General features: G+C 36.7%; 1 protein-coding gene across 1 annotated transcript; it reads right to left on the bottom strand.

Annotated features, from left to right (window-relative positions):
- Positions 1-6910: 6910 nt before the first annotated feature.
- LOC145639068 (elongation factor 1-gamma-like) lies at positions 6911-10272 on the bottom strand. The gene is made up of 8 exons (XM_081690198.1): positions 10145-10272; positions 10009-10058; positions 9151-9300; positions 9003-9063; positions 8867-8919; positions 8656-8757; positions 8073-8568; positions 6911-7500 (listed from the first exon to the last, which is right to left on the bottom strand). Exons 2-8 carry the CDS (start codon positions 10015-10017, stop codon positions 7121-7123), a joined length of 1251 nt encoding a protein of 416 aa, XP_081546324.1. The 5' UTR covers positions 10018-10058; positions 10145-10272; the 3' UTR covers positions 6911-7120.
- Positions 10273-17264: the final 6992 nt, after the last annotated feature.

The raw sequence follows: 17264 nt of genomic DNA, 5'->3' as shown, positions 1-17264 counted from the left end.
TTTGTATATATCTTGTTAGGAGTTTTTGGCATGTTAGGTTAATGTTATAAGCCTATATATATGTGTTTAATGTTAAAGGCTCATTAAGCCGTTTTTCTCCTAAACTTATTGTGAGTTTAACATGGTATCAAGAGCCCTCTAATTTAGAGATTTTTTTTTTTTCTTTCTTCCAGTTCATTCCTAAACACAAATCTTCGTTCTTTGTTCTTCTTGTTTTATTATTCCGTTTTGTTCCTGGTCGTGCTTCCGCTTTGTGATTGTTCGTCTTTTGAGTAGTCATGAGTGGTGATGATGTTCCCAAGGCCCCTCGTTATGAACCATTTTCTGCTTATTATCTCCATCCAAGTGAGGGTACAGGGGCTGTGATTAGCCCAATTATGCTCAAAGGAGATAACTATGAGGAGTGGTCTCGTTCTTTGCGCAATAATCTTCGAGCTAAGAACAAACTTGGTTTTATTGATGGCACTATTACGGTGTCGGACAAGGAGTCTCCAAATTTTGATCAATGGGGTATCGTTAACTCTATGCTAGTTGCTTGGATTGTGAATACCTTGGATGTTTCGGTGCGTTCTACGGTTCGTTTTCCCGACCATGTCAAATCTTTATGGGATGATCTACGTGATAGATATTCCCTTGGCAATGGTCCTCGTATTCTTGAGTTGAAGGCTCAAATTGTTGATTGCAAGCAACGTGGAAGGCCGGTAGCCGTTTATTTTGGTGAATTGCGTAAGTTGCAAGATGAATTGGCTAGTTATTGTAAAATTCCCAAGTGTTCTTGTACTGCTGCCCCGGAGTATGCAAAGATCATTGAGAGTGAGTTGCTTCACCAATTTTGTATTGGTTTAGATTCGAAAAAATTTGGTAGTGTTGTGTCGACTTTGCTAATGATGGATCCCGTTCCCTCACTCAATGTGGCGTATGCGAAGGTTGTCTCTGATGAACGCAAGCAAACTGTCTCAGATGCTCATGATAATCGTACGGAGAGTGCTGTCGGGTTTGCTGCGTCTGGTTCGGCTCAAGGTCGGACAAATTGGTCGAGCGCTGGTGATGTTCGTATGTGTGACCATTGTGGTAAAAAGGGGCATGTGAAGGAGAAGTGTTTCGACTTACATGGCTGGCCCGATTCCTTCAATTCTGGTGGGCGCGGTGGTCAACGTGGTGGCAAGTCTGGCCGTGGGGGTGGCCGCGGCAGCCGTGGTGGACGTACAGCAGATTCTGGTGGCCGTGGTTTTGCTGCGAATGTGAGTGCTTCTCGACAATCAGGTTCGCAAGATGTTAATGATAATGATCGTGGCTCTGCTCCTACTTTGACTGATGAACAGTGGCAGCAATTTATGAGTGCAATTAAAAGTGCAAAGCCCACTAACTCTTCTTCTGATCAGACTTCTCATGGTATGTATAGTTCGAATGAGTGGATAATTGATACCGGAGCATCAAATCATATGTCGGGTGATTTGAATTTATTTTTTGATTTGTGTGATATTTTATCTCCCGTTGGTTTGCCTAACGGAAAAAGTACTACGGCCATTAAAGAAGGAAAAATAAAATTAAGTGATGGTTTAATTTTAGAAGATATTTTATTTGTTCCGGAATTAAAATGTAACTTGCTTTCAGTGTCTCAATTATTAGAAAAACAACAATTTATTGTTCTTTTCACTAACAAGATATGTACTATTCAGGACCACACTTTGGAGAACCTGATTGGAGCGGGGGTGCAGTATAATGGGGTCTATCTCTTTCGGCCGGTTCGTGCTCATAAGTTTCACGCAAATTCAGTAGCAATCCCAGATGCAAGTATGTTGTGGCATAGGCGTTTAGGCCATCCTTCGATGAAAGTTATTTTATCTTTACCTGGAGTAGTTAGTAGTAGTAAGAATAAAAAGTGTGGTGTGTTTGATTGTCATATTTGTTTTATGGGTAAACAACCCCGTAACTCTTTTCCTTTAAGTATGAATAAAGCATCTGGTTTATTTGATTTGATACATTGTGATATTTGGGGTCCAAGTAGAGTATCATCTAGTTGTAATGCTAAATATTTCCTTACTATTGTCGATGATTTTTCTCGTGCTACTTGGGTCTATTTGATGGTTGGAAAGTATGAAGTAGGGAAATTAATTCGCGACTTTTATGCTTTAATCAAAACCCAATTTAATAAAAAGATTAAAGTGTTACGGAGTGATAATGGACAGGAGTTCTTGAGTTTGAAACCTTTCTTTGAAAAAAAAGGGATATTACATCAAACTTCGTGTGTAGATACCGCTCAATAAAATGGTCGTGTTGAAAGGAAACATAAGCATATTTTAAATGTTGCTCGGGCTTTACGTTTTCAAGCTAAATTACCAAAATATTTTTGGGGAGAATGTGTTTTAGTTGCGGTTCATCTTATTAATTTGACCCCGACTCCTATTTTAAAAGGCAAGACGCCTCATGAATGTCTGTTTGGGAAGCCACCCTCTTATGATGAAGTACGTGTTTTTGGGTGTTTGAGTTATGTTGTGAATAATTCTCGTGGTAAAGATAAATTTGATTCAAAGTCTCGTCGTTGTATATTTGTTGGTTATCCATATGGTAAAAAAGGGTGGAGGTTTTATGATTTAGAGACTCGTGAATTTTTTATTAGTCATGATGTACAATTTATTGAGGACAAATTTCCTTTTATTGAGTCATTTAACGAGTTAGAAAAAATACAATGGGAGAATTATTTTAATCAAATTCAGTTGTGGGATGATGAGGATTATGTTGAAGAAATGCATGTGCATGGGGTTGACCCCACTGGTCGTATTAGTAATGCAGACACTTTGCATGAAGTTGCTCCTAATTTGAGTAATGACAATTTAGGAGTAGCTACTTTAAGGAATATTAATGATGATGCAGAGGTGGTTGGTGCTAGTACTGTGTCATCATCAGGTGCTAATGCTAATGCTCCTACTGTTATGAGGGGGAGTTCGTCTACTAGTGGTGAGCAGGTGGACAATAATTCTGCTACTGATGTTGAGTTAGGTCGTGGTCATCGTACTAAATTTCCCTCTTCGAAGCTTCATGGCTTTGTGACTAATACGGTGGTTCATCAGAAAATAGACCCCACTTCCTCGGCAAACAGTACTGCTCCCGCTCCTCCATCACGTTCTTCAGGTAAACAATTCGATATAGCTTGTTATGTTGATTATAACAATTTTTCTATGAGACATAAATGCTTTCTGACAGCAGTTACAAAGGGAAAAGAGCCTTCCTCATTTAGTGAAGCTATGAAACAGGAAAGGTGGCGTAAGGCAATGAAAGACGAAATTGATGCACTCGAGAGAAATGGTACTTGGACATTGGAAGACCTACCCCCAGGTAAGAAAGCTATTGGTTGTGGTTGGGTGTATAAAATTAAATATAAATCTAAGGGTGCAGTAGAGCGACTTAAGGGTCGTCTTGTTGTGTATGGCAATCCTCAGGTTGCAGGTGTTGATTATAATGAAACTTTTGCCCCTGTAGCAAAAATGGGAACTGTTAGACTTTTTCTTTCTGTTGCTGCTTCTTTAAATTGGGAGTTGCATCAAATGGATGTTCATAATGCCTTTCTTCATGGAGATTTGGAGGAGGAAGTGTATATGCAGCTTCCTCCAGGTTATAATTGTTCTACTCCAGGAAAGGTTTGCAGGTTGCGTAAGTCTCTGTATGGTTTAAAACAGGCTCCTCGACAGTGGTTTGCTAAGTTGTCTAATGCCTTGAAGTCTTATGGTTTCAAACAATCATATGCAGATTATTCTTTGTTCAGTTATATTCAGGGTAAAATCTCTCTGCATGTTCTTGTGTATGTTGATGATCTGATTATTGCGGGTTCTTCTCATGATGCAATTACTCGTTTTAAAAATTATTTGAGTTCTTGCTTTCATATGAAAGATCTTGGTGTGTTGAAGTATTTTTTAGGCATTGAAGTTGCTCGTGGTCCGGAAGGTATATTTTTATCACAGCGTAAATATGCTTTGGATGTGTTATCTGAAGCAGGAATGTTAGGCTGTAAGCCTATTGATACACCTATGGAGCAAAACCATCGTCTGGCATATGCCGAGGGGGAGCCATTCTCTCAACCTGATCAGTATCGTCGCTTAGTTGGGAGACTTGTTTATTTATCTGTAACTCGTCCAGAGTTAAGTTATTCTGTTCATACTCTTGCACAGTTCTTGAGTAACCCACAGGTGCAACATTGGGATGCGGCAATCAGGGTACTTCGCTATATCAAAGGAAGTCCTGGTCAGGGTATATTGTTGCGTCCTATGAAGGACATGTGTTTAACAGCTTTTTGTGATAGTGATTGGGCAGCATGTCCTTTGACTCGTCGTTCTTTGTCTGGTTATATGGTTTTTCTTGGTCGTTCCCCTGTCTCATGGAAGACTAAGAAACAACCGACAGTATCTCGTTCTTCTGCTGAAGCTGAGTATCGTGCTATGGGCGTTACAACTTGTGAATTAAAGTGGTTGAAATCTTTGTTGTCATCTCTTGGTATTTTGCATCCCAAGCCTATGAAGTTGTATTGTGACAGTCAATCTGCTCTCCATATTGCTAAAAATCCCGTTTTTCATTATCGTACTAAACATATAGAGGCAGATTGTCACTTTGTTCGTGATGAGTTGGTAAATGGTAATCTAGCTATTGCGTATGTTCCCACAGGTCATCAGTTAGCAGATATTTTGACGAAGGCACTTGGGAAGTGACAATTTGGTTTTCTTCTAAACAAGTTGGGCATTCGTGATTTACATGCTCCAACTTGAGGGGGAGTGTTAGGATATAATTATGTTAAGTAAGATATATTTTGTGAATATATTTGTATATATCTTGTTAGGAGTTTTTGGCATGTTAGGTTAATGTTGTAAGCCTATATATATGTGTTTAATGTTAAAGGCTCATTAAGCCGTTTTTCTCCTAAACTTATTGTGAGTTTAACACCGTCCCTCCTTATTTCTCCTCTTCCTTCAACCTCCAAACTCCATAGATTTATCTCTCCACCTTCATCACCATTATTATTTGATAAATGTGTAAATGTTCATCAACCTCCAAACTCTCAATTGTTTAATTCTCTGAAATATGAAGTGCTCTTCATTTCTCCATTCTCCCCCTTTTATTTTCAATCAAATTCTAGGGTTCTTCATTTTCGTGGGAGTATTTTTCGTGGATGGGGTTTTCGTGCATACATGGGTGGTGATTTTCATGGGTTGGGTGGTAATATTGTGAGTTGCGGGTTTCTTGGGTGGGGTTTTGTTGGGCGGCGGTTCCATGGGGGTGTTTTCGTGGGTAGGGTGGATGGCTAATTTCGTGGTGGGTTTTGGGGTTGTTGGTGGCCAATTTCTTGGGACTATGGGAGGTTGTTGCGGTTGAGTGGAGGGGGAATGGAGAGGGGGTGGTTGTTGCGGTGGAAAGGAGGGACGGAGATGTAGTGGTTTGCGGGTGGAGGGTTTTGGGGTTGGAGGTGCTGCCAAGGAAGATGAGTGAAGGGAAGGAGAGAGAAAATGGTTAGGAGAGAGAAAATGGTTGACAATAGTTAAAGTTAACGGATATTTAACGGTTTAGACTTAATAAGGTTACGGTTGCAACTTTTTAAAAAGTTGAAGGCTACCATTGAGAATGCGAAAAAAAATTGGCTACCATTGGGAAAAAGCAAAAGTAGAGGGCTACCATTGAGAATTTCCCATAAATTTAAATAATGTTATTCACAGAACATAGCAATTCAAAATCTTTATCTTATTTTCAAAATCCTGATCCTATTGAAACAAATCAGATTACAATCTAGGAATTTTGATTTTCAAATCCCAGTCCAATAAGAATCCTAATTTACATAAACGATTAAACCCTAGACCGAAAACGATATCAATGATTATAAAAACAAGCATCTTATCTTAGAAGCTGCTTCAATGGACGAAAAATCCAGCCCAGAAATTACCCTTTACAAATTACACACAAAAAACTCAACATCCCCAACTACCATTTAAATCCGTCATAAATTCAAGAACTCACAACCTAAATCCCCAAGTACACAACAATAAAATATGAAAACCGCAATAAATACAAACAAATTAAGAAAATTAACAAAATCAGAGAGAAGAAAACTAACAACAAGAGGGACCATACGAATAAAAAAATAACAACAAATCAAATCGAATTGAAAGCATGTTGAGGTAAAAAAAAAAAAAAAATTGAAGTACAAAACCCTAGATTGTGAAATTGATATTTGATGATTGATCAAAACAGACATATTACCTCAAAACTGTCTGATGAGGGAGATGAAGCTCAGAAGCTGCTTTAACGAAGAATTGAGAGTATACATGGAGAGGTACATGAAGTACTTAAATAACCTAGAGCAAGCCCAACTTTTTTACAGAGTTGGGAATTCCGAAATTGGAGAAGGCTTAACATGTAAACATTGAATTGAAGAAGACGTAGTGAAGCTTAATTTTGGGTACAATTCAATTTCAGATGAGAGAGAGTGAATCAAAAGGAGAGGAGATATTAGATGATTGAATCAAAACAACATTAATGAAAAAGGGAAAAGCAAAATAAGAAGGTGAGAGGAAACCCAGGAAATGCAAAACACCAGAGAACTTAAGGGCCAAAAAAGGAAAATCTCTGTTCCTAAGCTATAGTGTCCCGAGTACTGTTCATAAGCAATAGTAAGTTTGTTGCTCATATTTATAGAAAGGAGTAAAGATAATGGTCAGTCAACATAAAACAATGTATCAGCAAAAGAAAACATACACAAATGACCAACTAAGACAACATAAAAGCTGGTATTACACATTAATCAATCTGGATCACCTATTTACCAAACCAAACATTCTCATGCAACATAGTTCAAAAATGTTACGTTCAAAACATCACATTTACTACAAAAAAACACGAATAGGTTAGTCATTTCAAGACGTACTCATGGTAAGCTCGTAATGACCCACTATATTGCTGTCATTAGATAACATTTCCGCAAAAACGTCTAAAAAGGCAGAAACCAAAATATTAAAAATAAAAGGTCAATAAAAAACACTTCTAGGCAAAATTAAATGGGGACGGTAGCATAATCTATGGAACGAGTATGAACCAATAGACCAACAAACTACATATCCTAAGCATTAGGGACGCCATTGAATCACTTGAAGCATTTGGCATCAAGAAGAGCTTCTCCCTCAAAAGGCTCGTAATCTTCAATCATTTGACTAACACGTTCCTTCTGAGCCTCATCACTGATGTCAACCTTTGTCCACTCGTAGAGCTCCATGTCGTAGCACTCATCAAGCACAAATTGAGGGATCTCTGGTCCACGGAAGAGCCACAAACCCTTGATCTTGTATGGGGGCTCTGATCCAATCAGCAGCATCTTTCCAAATGCGTACTTGCGAGCAAGATCCATTCTTTGCAAGAACCCACTAACCTTGTTCATTGTTACAAAAGAGACAGTGTTCTCATCATTGTACTTGTAGTCACAGAACCACAGAGAGTAGCCCTCTGGATCATACATATCCCAGAATCCTGCAAAAACACAGATATAAGTATGAGAAAGTTATGGTGCATGACAGCATTAAACACTAACAGAAGTAATTGATTAAAAATGTGTGTTCCAAAATACAGTACACATTAACCCACATTACAAATTTCAAAGGATAATCTGAATACAATTGTCAGTGTATAACAAAAAACAAATACAAGGCAAGACAATCAACTACAGTAAAACTCCCAACACTGGTTACAAGTCAACAAACTTCGATCATAATTTTCAAAAATCCTTCCTTGACCCAGGAAACAAGAATAAGCGAGAAGGATGCAAAACAGAAAATTAAGGTTTGGATCAGTTTCTCAAGAAAACTTAGGCAGCCATTCAGGAGGTGAAGGCAGAGGCAAGTTCATAACATTAGAGGAAAATGCCTAAATAAATTTACAGCTTATGACAAGAAACTGTGAAGCAGAAATAAGGTATACGTAGTAGATTCTATAGAATGAATGACAGAACAAAAAAAAAAGGGATAAAGGGATCTTTTTCAGTATCATGGCTACCAAATTGTTCATTCAAAGCCAAGATAAGGTATTTAACACAAAAACAATACCTTTAATTGCAACTTCACGGAAATTGGATTTGGTGTTGGAGTATAGCCTCTTCCACTCATCCAGTACCATCTTACTAGGGGGTAGAAGGTCAAGTGGATTCTTTGCCTTTGGCTTGGGTGCCTCTTCCTCTTCTGCTGCAGGTGCTTCTACCTTCTTGGGTGCCTCTTTCTTTGGCTCCTCCTTGGCCTTGGGCTTAGCAGGCTGTGCTTGAGCTGGCTTCTTTGCTACAGATGGAACAGAATCTGTTTGCTTTACCTCACCCAACACCTTCTTGAAGTTTGGCTGATTAACCATCGTCCAGACATATCTTTCGACATGAGGGAATTCTGAAGTAAAGCTCTTGGTCATGATTCTCTGGAATCCATAAAACAAGTTACAGGTCATGACAATATCAGCTAGTGTAACACTGTCTCCGACCAGAAAAGTGTTGGAAGCAAGATGTTTGCTCAACGCTTCCAAGGACCTCTTCAATGCAGCAATAGCAGCTTCCTCAGCCTTCAAAATAACAGAAGAGTTGGGATAATTAATGCATCTATAAAAACATCTAGATTTAGTTTTAAAAATACAATTATGTCAACTAACCGGAGGAAGATGTACACCGTAACCAAGTCTAGGATACAACCAACGAGCAATGTTTGCATCAATCTCAGTGGCTGAAAAGTCAATCCACTGCTCAATGTGGGCCTAACAAATAAAATACATATAAAATCAAACGATTTTTGTCATCCATGCTAAGTAGCACCAAAATTGCATTTGGAAAATAAATAAATCAAATGCTTAAGTTCAATCTTACATATTCAATTAGCGACGAGCCAAAGAGAGGATTATCAGCCTTCAGCTTTGTCACTGCAAAACATGAATTTATTTTATTAAAAAGTAGAGCTAGATGAGATAAGTATCATATCAAGAGAGAGGCAGTACAAACTCACCGTATCTAGCTATGGCATTACTCTCAAATACAGGACCCTCGGGAGTTTCCAGAACTGGAACCTGAAAAAACAGGCAATTCTCACATCAAAAATTACACAACATTTTATAGCAAAGAAAAAATAATACCCTTTAAGATTGATAGGCTACCTTGCCGATGGGGTTCATTTTAAGAAACTCAGGCGATTTGTTAGTAACACCCATCTGAAAATCCTTGACCACATCGACTTTCACGCCACTGTATTCAGCAGCAATAAGAGCCTTGTAAGCATTCTTATTTGGGAGTCCTGTATGCAAGACCTGAGGAGAAGAAAAAACTCGATTTAAAATAAACAATCTAACATATACAGCAAATTGCAATATAATTCGTATAATTCAATTCACATATTTATAGAAAAAGAATGGAACTTCTGACAATTGGAGAATGCGAAATAGCAGATATTAAAAATGGGAACACAAATACAGCTAGCTAATCATATCAGTGATCAATATTGATCAACATCTTAGAAAATGAATCAAAAATAACATAGAAACCTCAATGAAACACATTGCAAATCGATCCAAAAATTAGCTAATACTAATGTTTAATGTTATAAAATTCTTACATGAAATTACATAAATAAAAAACATGCAATCAATAATCGCACTACTCCTAAAAAATGTACAATCAACAGGAAAAAATCGAAAAAGGTAAGGAAAATTTCAAATCATTCAAACGAAAACACCCTTATAAGAGATTCTCATCGAATTACCGATAAATTCAAATCATCAATATTTCATCATTAGTAACATCAAATCAACAATTTAAACAAAACCCAGCAAATAACAAACAAAATTCAAGCTAAATTGTAAATCAGCTAAAAAAAATCAAAATTCACAGATCCAAAATGAAACCAAAAGCAGCAAATAAACAACAGTAACAAAATCATAATCAAGCAAAATTAATTGTATTCGGCGATGATTTTAAACAATTAAAAATGAAATTAAAAAAACACATAAATAACTAACCAGAGCCATGATGTTGGACTGAGACTGCGACACCAATAGAGAAGAAAGATCTGAATCAAAGGGGAAAAAACGAAATTGAGTGAATAAATTGAAAAAAAATTTAGGGTTTTGAAAATGGAAGAGAGAGAGAAAATACCTAAGGGGGTTGCGCAGGCACAGCTTCTGGAGTTGCGAAGAGAGAGAGAATGAGAATGAGGAGGCTGCGAGAGGTTTTAGGCTTTTGCAATCGGTATTTTTTAGGGTTTCTAATTTAAACCGTATATTCTTATTCCTTCCGGGTTTTTTTTTTTTTTTTTTTTATTATTGTAATAGGGATTATATATAGAATAGGTGTTTAGGGTTTGGAAATGCAATTAAGTGATCCGTAAGATCAAACCCGAGTTAGCAAACACAAAACCAACCCCTCTCATACTCTCTCTCACGGGCTCTCTTCTCCTCCTTGGCGCCGGGGTCGGTGGTTCGTGCGGTGATTGGTTGTCCATTAAAGGTGGTGATCGTGGTTTTCCCATTCACTCAACCAATCTAGTATTGGTGGACGGCTCGTTCGAATCTCGTAGACTAAGTAGAGGAGCAACGCTTGGGGCTCTATTCTCTCCTTAATTTGCCAGTTGAATAGCTTCGTGGAATTCAAGCTTCAAAGGTATGATTATGTGTCTTGTGTGTTATGCATACGATCTTGGATTAGGTGCTTATGAATATGATTCATCTTTTTCCGCATATAGTACCTATAAACTCCTTGTAGACACCCATTTGTGTCTCCCCAAAACCAAACCCAGTGATGAGTACCTTTCGCGTCGAATCATAATCGAATGAAGTGAAAGTGTGGAAGGTTTAGTATTGCGGATAGTTTTAATTTCTTTTCTCTTCTCTCTGTTTTTGAAAACTTATTTTAAGAAAACAGTCAATCCAGTTTGGTTGGTCCATGATATGGGTCCAATAGTAGTGTAGTTGGATGGGGCTTGACAGGAGCTTTCCAACGATATATTATAAGCCCAATTCCGATGAATATTGAGAAAGTTATGGCCAATTTACTGAAATGGGCCCGGTTTGAGCCTTATATGTGGCCCAATGATCTAGGGGAGGGCCTAATATGGATTTATCATTCCTAATGCAATTAGGAATAGTTTTAGTCTTCTAGATTCTTCTAGAAGGTTCTTTTATTCCTAATTCAATTAGCATTGATAAATTGACTTTTGTTGACTTTTCAGAGTTTTAATTAAAATCAAAGAGCATTTTTTAGGAAAATACGATTTTATCCTCCTGTACGGTAATTTTTATCTGATTTTAGAAAACGCGTGAATTTCTGAAATCAGCGCCAAACGCCAGCTGTAGCGCCTGGCGCCAACAGCCAGCGTTGGCGCTGGTTCGTTTTTCTGTGCGCCAGGACTCTGTTTTGTTAATTTTATCTTTTTGGCTGATTTTCTCTATAAATAACGTCATAAAACTCCGTTTTCATTCACCTACAACCAGTTTTCAATTCTCTCTCATTCTCTTTAATCATTCACCATCTCTCTTTCTCTCTCTCTTTTTCTAAACTTGCTTTTTACATACAAAGTTCCGCATTCGCAAGATCTAGAAACACCTAGTCATATTCGAAGTTGCCTTCGCCCTAGACGTGAAAGGTTTGATTTCTGAGGGTTTGGTCCCAAATCTCTATTTCAATTATTTAATTTAATTGTTTGTTTAGTATTTTCCTTGAAGTTACTAATTTAACGTGTGTATTTTGTTATTAGAAAGAGGTACGAGGCATCAAAGTAAGTACTTTAATGGATTTTATTGATGTTATGATATAGAGTTCATGCCTAGATTGTTATTATGATATTCCTAGTATCATGTCTAGGGTAATTTTAATATCAAATATGATTGTTACGATGCTTCCTATGTTCTTCCTAATATTTATGATTGTTAGTATCATGTTAGGGTTAAAGATTTGATTTTTATTGCTTAGTGACATGCTAGGGTTTGTTATTAATCTTGTTAGTATCATGCCAAGGATCTTGCTATTATTATGCTTTAACATGATTATTACAATTATGATTATTATAATGATTATTATAATGATTATTTTAATTATAATTTATTTTTATAATTTTATGATGATGATTATTATTATTATGATGATTATTGTTATAATTTTGTTTTGATGATCATAATTGTTATTTTTATTATTATTATGTTGTTTGATGATATTTATTGTTTATTGTTTGATCACGCCTTTTATTGCATGTTTAAAGGGAATTGGTACTTGTAATCGCGCTTAATAAGATAATTAATAATCTTGTTTAGGGTTAATTTGATTATAATTCAAGTGATCGCCAATAATAGTTTATTTGTGCACTATATTCAACCAACATAGATAAACAGGTTTAGGGTTAATCCTATTGATTGCATGTTAGTCAAAAAGCGCACATGGATACGATCTGAATAAAGTAGAGGCCTATTATTAGGGCAGGTTCAATCTCTTTTAGGTTGGATTTGTACCTTCATCCCCGAACCCTTATTTGGTTCAAGACCTTATGGAGTTGACGATCTCTTGGATCGTTAAGGGGTGTAACCTTCACCCTGTAAACGGTTTACAAGTTCCTAAAACTTGTTGGCGACTCTTTTGCTCTATCTTCTTCCCTTTTGGACGCCACCGTACTTCGGTGTATGATCACAGTGGGGTTCAAGCAAGGGGATTAACGCTTGAAATTTATTCCCTACACTCCTACAGCGATAATTTGTTTTCATTTCGAAGGAAGTATTGTTGTAGTGTTGTGAGACAAAATAAGGATGTCTCACACATAATATATTGTACAAAATGTACAAGGAACATGGAGAAAGGAAGAGTGTAACACCTCGTTCTTTTAGAACTAAAAGCGTTAGCGAAATTACGCCTGAACTGGAGGCTACTTAACTTTGATTGGAAAAGTCAAGCTTTACCTAAGTCTAAAAGTTAAATTTAAGTCGTTCAAACATCCAAATTAAGTTATTTAACTTAAGCGCGAACTAAGAGATGAAATAGAAATAAACAAAAGAACATAAACATAGACAAATCCATTATATTCAAAAGCCAAGGGCAGAACAACCCTTATCGACCAAATTGAAATCAAACTTAAACCAATTTCAAAGTACTTAAACAATCAACTAACAACACAGGCATAAAAGCTCAAAGGTTGGTTTCTAAACTCTCAATTCCCAACCCATCGTCACATAGATCAAATAAACAAATAGATATTGCAAATTGTAATAACGTTTCACAATCAGTGGGGAGCAACTAGCAGTTTTCCCTCAAATCAGAAATAAAAGATTTTAGACTTAAATTAATAAAAGAAACCACAATCACAAACAACTTGTAAACTCAAATGAAATCACTTAAACCATCAAACCATAAAACTAAAAAATATTTCGCAATAAACTTAAAATAAGAAATTTATATTAAAACACTTAATTTTATTCATAATTTATATAAGCTTCAAAATAAGTAATAATTTCATAGTTTCAATATTTCAAACTCAAAACATTCAAAACAGCAGAATTGACATGGAGGGAATGCTAGTGGCCTCGCAATCCACTTCCTAAGGTTTATCAGGACGAACCCCTAGTCATCTCGCAGAGACCGTGTCTAAGATTGGCCAACTCCCGGTTATAGGTAGATGCCTATAAGGTCTTACACACCCCGGACGACAACAATTAACCCAGGTTGAGCTACCTAAGACTCGAAATCTAGGTAGTTAGCATGTTCATTAACCATCGGGAAGCAACTCGGCCTCACACCCGACTATGGCCCCACACACAATTCAAAAATTACTTAAACTACTTAATATAATATATTTCACTCAGAAATTTGCAGAGAAGCCCAAATGGTCTTACACTCAATTTAAATTGCATAAGAAAATCATATTTCTTAAATTCAATCATAATTCCATTTCAAAACACATTTCAACTTAATAAACCACAGAGGTATTGTCTGAGTTCGGGAATATAATTAATTATCAGAAATCAACAATTAACTGCATTCACAAATCTTGGCGAAATAATGTTAAAGACAGTGTTATTCTCCTCTAAAGCATTACGACGTCGATAATACAATTACAACTCACACATATTCAAACACACATCAAAATATTTTACCTTAGGGATTTATAATACTCGAGGATTCACACATCACTTATTTAAAATATAATTTCAACTAATATATAATAGTTATAATAAAAATTCCATAAATTCATTTGATAAAACCAAAAATCCAAACTACAATTTCATAAAACAACCAAAATAGGGAAGCAAGATACGAGTCCAAATATCATCATAAAAACCCAATCAAACATACTTCAAATGCGAAATAAAAATTAGGGACATACATATACTCAATAGGCATCATATAAAACCATTTTGGACTTAAAATTCAAGAGAAAACATGCCCGGATAAATCATACATACAACAGCCCCTACACTAAATTACAACAACACCAACGACACCCATTCACCCAAAAACCCACCTTAAACATGAAACTAAGCTCGGCCCATTATAGTACACACTCTTAAAACTTAATAGGTCATGTAAACCATAAATTAGGATTATATGTTAGGCAAAACATATCATAAAAACTCTCTAATCACACACCTTTCGCAGTGGAGGGCAGCAGCTCATATTCTTAGTTTTGGACCATTAAAACAAATTAAACTTGCTTAGAATCATGCCAAATTAATTAGGTGATAGCCTAACATGATACTAATTCAATTTAGGCAATAAAATCAACACAAGTAATTATTCAAAGCCTAGGAACAGGTAGAGCTGTCAAAAGCTGACCCGATCCGAAATACTGACCCAAACCCGATCATTAACCGACCTGTCTGAACCCGAAAAATGGTGACCCGAACCCGACCTGAAACCAAATCTAGACCCAAGTATTTAAGAACCAAACCCGAACATAAACCGATCTGGAGATGACCCGACCCGAATGTAACCCTTAAATTATTGACCTGAACCGAACCCGACCTGAACCGAAATTGACCCAAACCTGTTTTAACCTGTCAAAACCCGAATTTTACCTGACCTGTTACTAACCCGACTCGAAATTCAACCCGACCTGTTACAAACCCGACCTGAAATCAACCTGACGTGTTATTGACCCGACCTAAATTCAACCCGACTTGTTATTGACCCGACCCGAATTTTGCTGGAAATAATATGAACTTCTAATGTATATATATCTTATCTAAACTTCTCTAAAATTATTTCTCTTAAAATAAATGAAGAAATTGATGATGATTAAATGTGAACATCATTACATGCATAAACTGTTAACAAATCGACCCAAAAAATGTAACCGAACTCGATATAACCCGACCTAATATCTACCTTAAACCCAGATTAACCCAATATTTTGATACCCGAATTCAAACACGACCCGACTTTTAAATGATCCGACTTGATTATTATAACCTGCAAATTATTCCGAGAATGACAAGACTTGGAAAGGACCGACCTGATTATAACCCAAAAATTAAACCCGAGTGACTTGGAATGACCCGACCTGAATATAACCCGTAAATTATTGACTTGCCAACTTGAACCCGAGAATGACCCGACTTGGAAATGATCTGACCTGATTATAACCTGCAAATTATTGACTTGAACTGAACCCAACTTGAATCCTAGAATGACCCAACTTGGAAATGACCCGATCTAATTATGACTTGCAACTTATTGACTTGAACAGAACCTAACTCAAACCTGAGAATGACCCGACCTGATTCTAACCCGCAAATTATTGACTTGAACCGAACCCGACTCGAACCCAAGAATGACCCTAATCTGTTTTAACCTGTAAAAACCCGAATTAAACCCAACTTATTATTTACCAGACCCGAATGTAACCCGTTCGACCTATTCTTAACCCGACCTAAACCGACCCAAACCCAATAAGATGTAAGACCCGACGTGACCCGACTCAAGCATGATCCAACCCGAACTCGACCCGCATAGGTTACGACACTAACCCGAGTTGACCCTACCCGAGTTAGTTCTTACCCGACCCGTTTACCCGAATTGAGAGCTCTAGGAACAAGTGAAACACAAGCTGTCATTACACAGCACACTAATTCGAAAGTAGATGCTTATAAAAGATAGAATTTTGCCTCAACACACATAATTTGTCTAAGATACAAACTCCTATATAATCCTAACATGATAATCTAGAAGATATATTCAATTGGTCACAAAAATAAGATATTTACATGCTCATAAACTCTATCTAACATCACCTCCTAATTAATTCACGTTGGCAGCACAACTTCTCTCACAAAATCAGTCATTTGGAGGCCTTAAACACCTCCGAATTTTTACCATAATATATCAAATCGATCGTAAAAAACCTTCTCCAATAATATAAAATAAAATAATTGAATTCATGGCTCATTCATGACCAATAATCACCGCAAAAACTGCAATCTTATATGCACATAATAAGACTATATAATCAGATTTTAAGTACCCAAAAGTCATCACAAAACCTAATATAATCATAAGAAAATATCATACATCTATTAGGGATTGATTCTAAGATAATTCAGGCATGAAAAACATGATTCAAATACCTAAAATCACCTTAATTGTACACAAAAATCTGACATACATATCAAGAACGAAAATCAACAAATCAATCTAACCTTAACATGATTTCTACCTATCAATTCAACCCTAAAACCTAGCATTTCTAATCTAAGGGAAGAAAGGGTAGTTACCTCTTGAAGCGTGACCAAATTATGGACTAGTACAAGGTGAGGAAAGCCATGAACTTAGCCCCTAAACCCACGCACAAGTAGCCCCTTGAAAACCCTTAAAGTTCTTCGGTTTTGACACTTCGAAAGAGGAGGAATTTGACCACGAATTGGAGTTTTCTTAAGTAGAAAATTAGGCTTAGATTTCCCCCATGACTTGCCTTTGAAACTCGTGAAAAGGATGAAGAGAGAGGAGAGTATATGCAACATTTTTCTTGGTGACGAAAAACTGATGAAGCTAGCATATAATGTACACGTAAAAGGGAAGGAGAAGTGGAGGAGTTTGGCAGCAACTTAGATAGGTTTAATTAATGTGTAATGAGGGTGAATATGAGGGGTTACTTAGGGTAAAATGAGAAGCTTCTAATCACTTAAAGATGTTGTGGAAAACAGCCAAGAATGGCTCAAAATAAAGAAGCTCACAAAAAGGTCATACAAAGCTAGGATTCAAGGCTTCTCTTTTGGGCTTGACAAAATAATTAATTGAGGCT

This window comes from Chenopodium album, chromosome 7, assembly GCF_948465745.1.
Source record: "Chenopodium album chromosome 7, dcCheAlbu1.1, whole genome shotgun sequence".
In the NCBI taxonomy this organism is placed as follows: Eukaryota; Viridiplantae; Streptophyta; class Magnoliopsida; order Caryophyllales; family Amaranthaceae; genus Chenopodium; species Chenopodium album.
This window is presented reverse-complemented; position numbering and strand designations above follow the sequence as displayed.

What these genes read in the sequence shown, in the direction of transcription:
- LOC145639068 (XM_081690198.1), bottom strand. An exon ending in AAATGAACCCCATCGGCAAG is followed by an intron (nt 9,064 to 9,150) that starts GTAGCCTATCAA and finishes CTGTTTTTTCAG; the next exon opens with GTTCCAGTTCTGGAAACTCC. An exon ending in GCTCGTCGCTAATTGAATAT is followed by an intron (nt 8,758 to 8,866) that starts GTAAGATTGAAC and finishes TTTATTTGTTAG; the next exon opens with GCCCACATTGAGCAGTGGAT.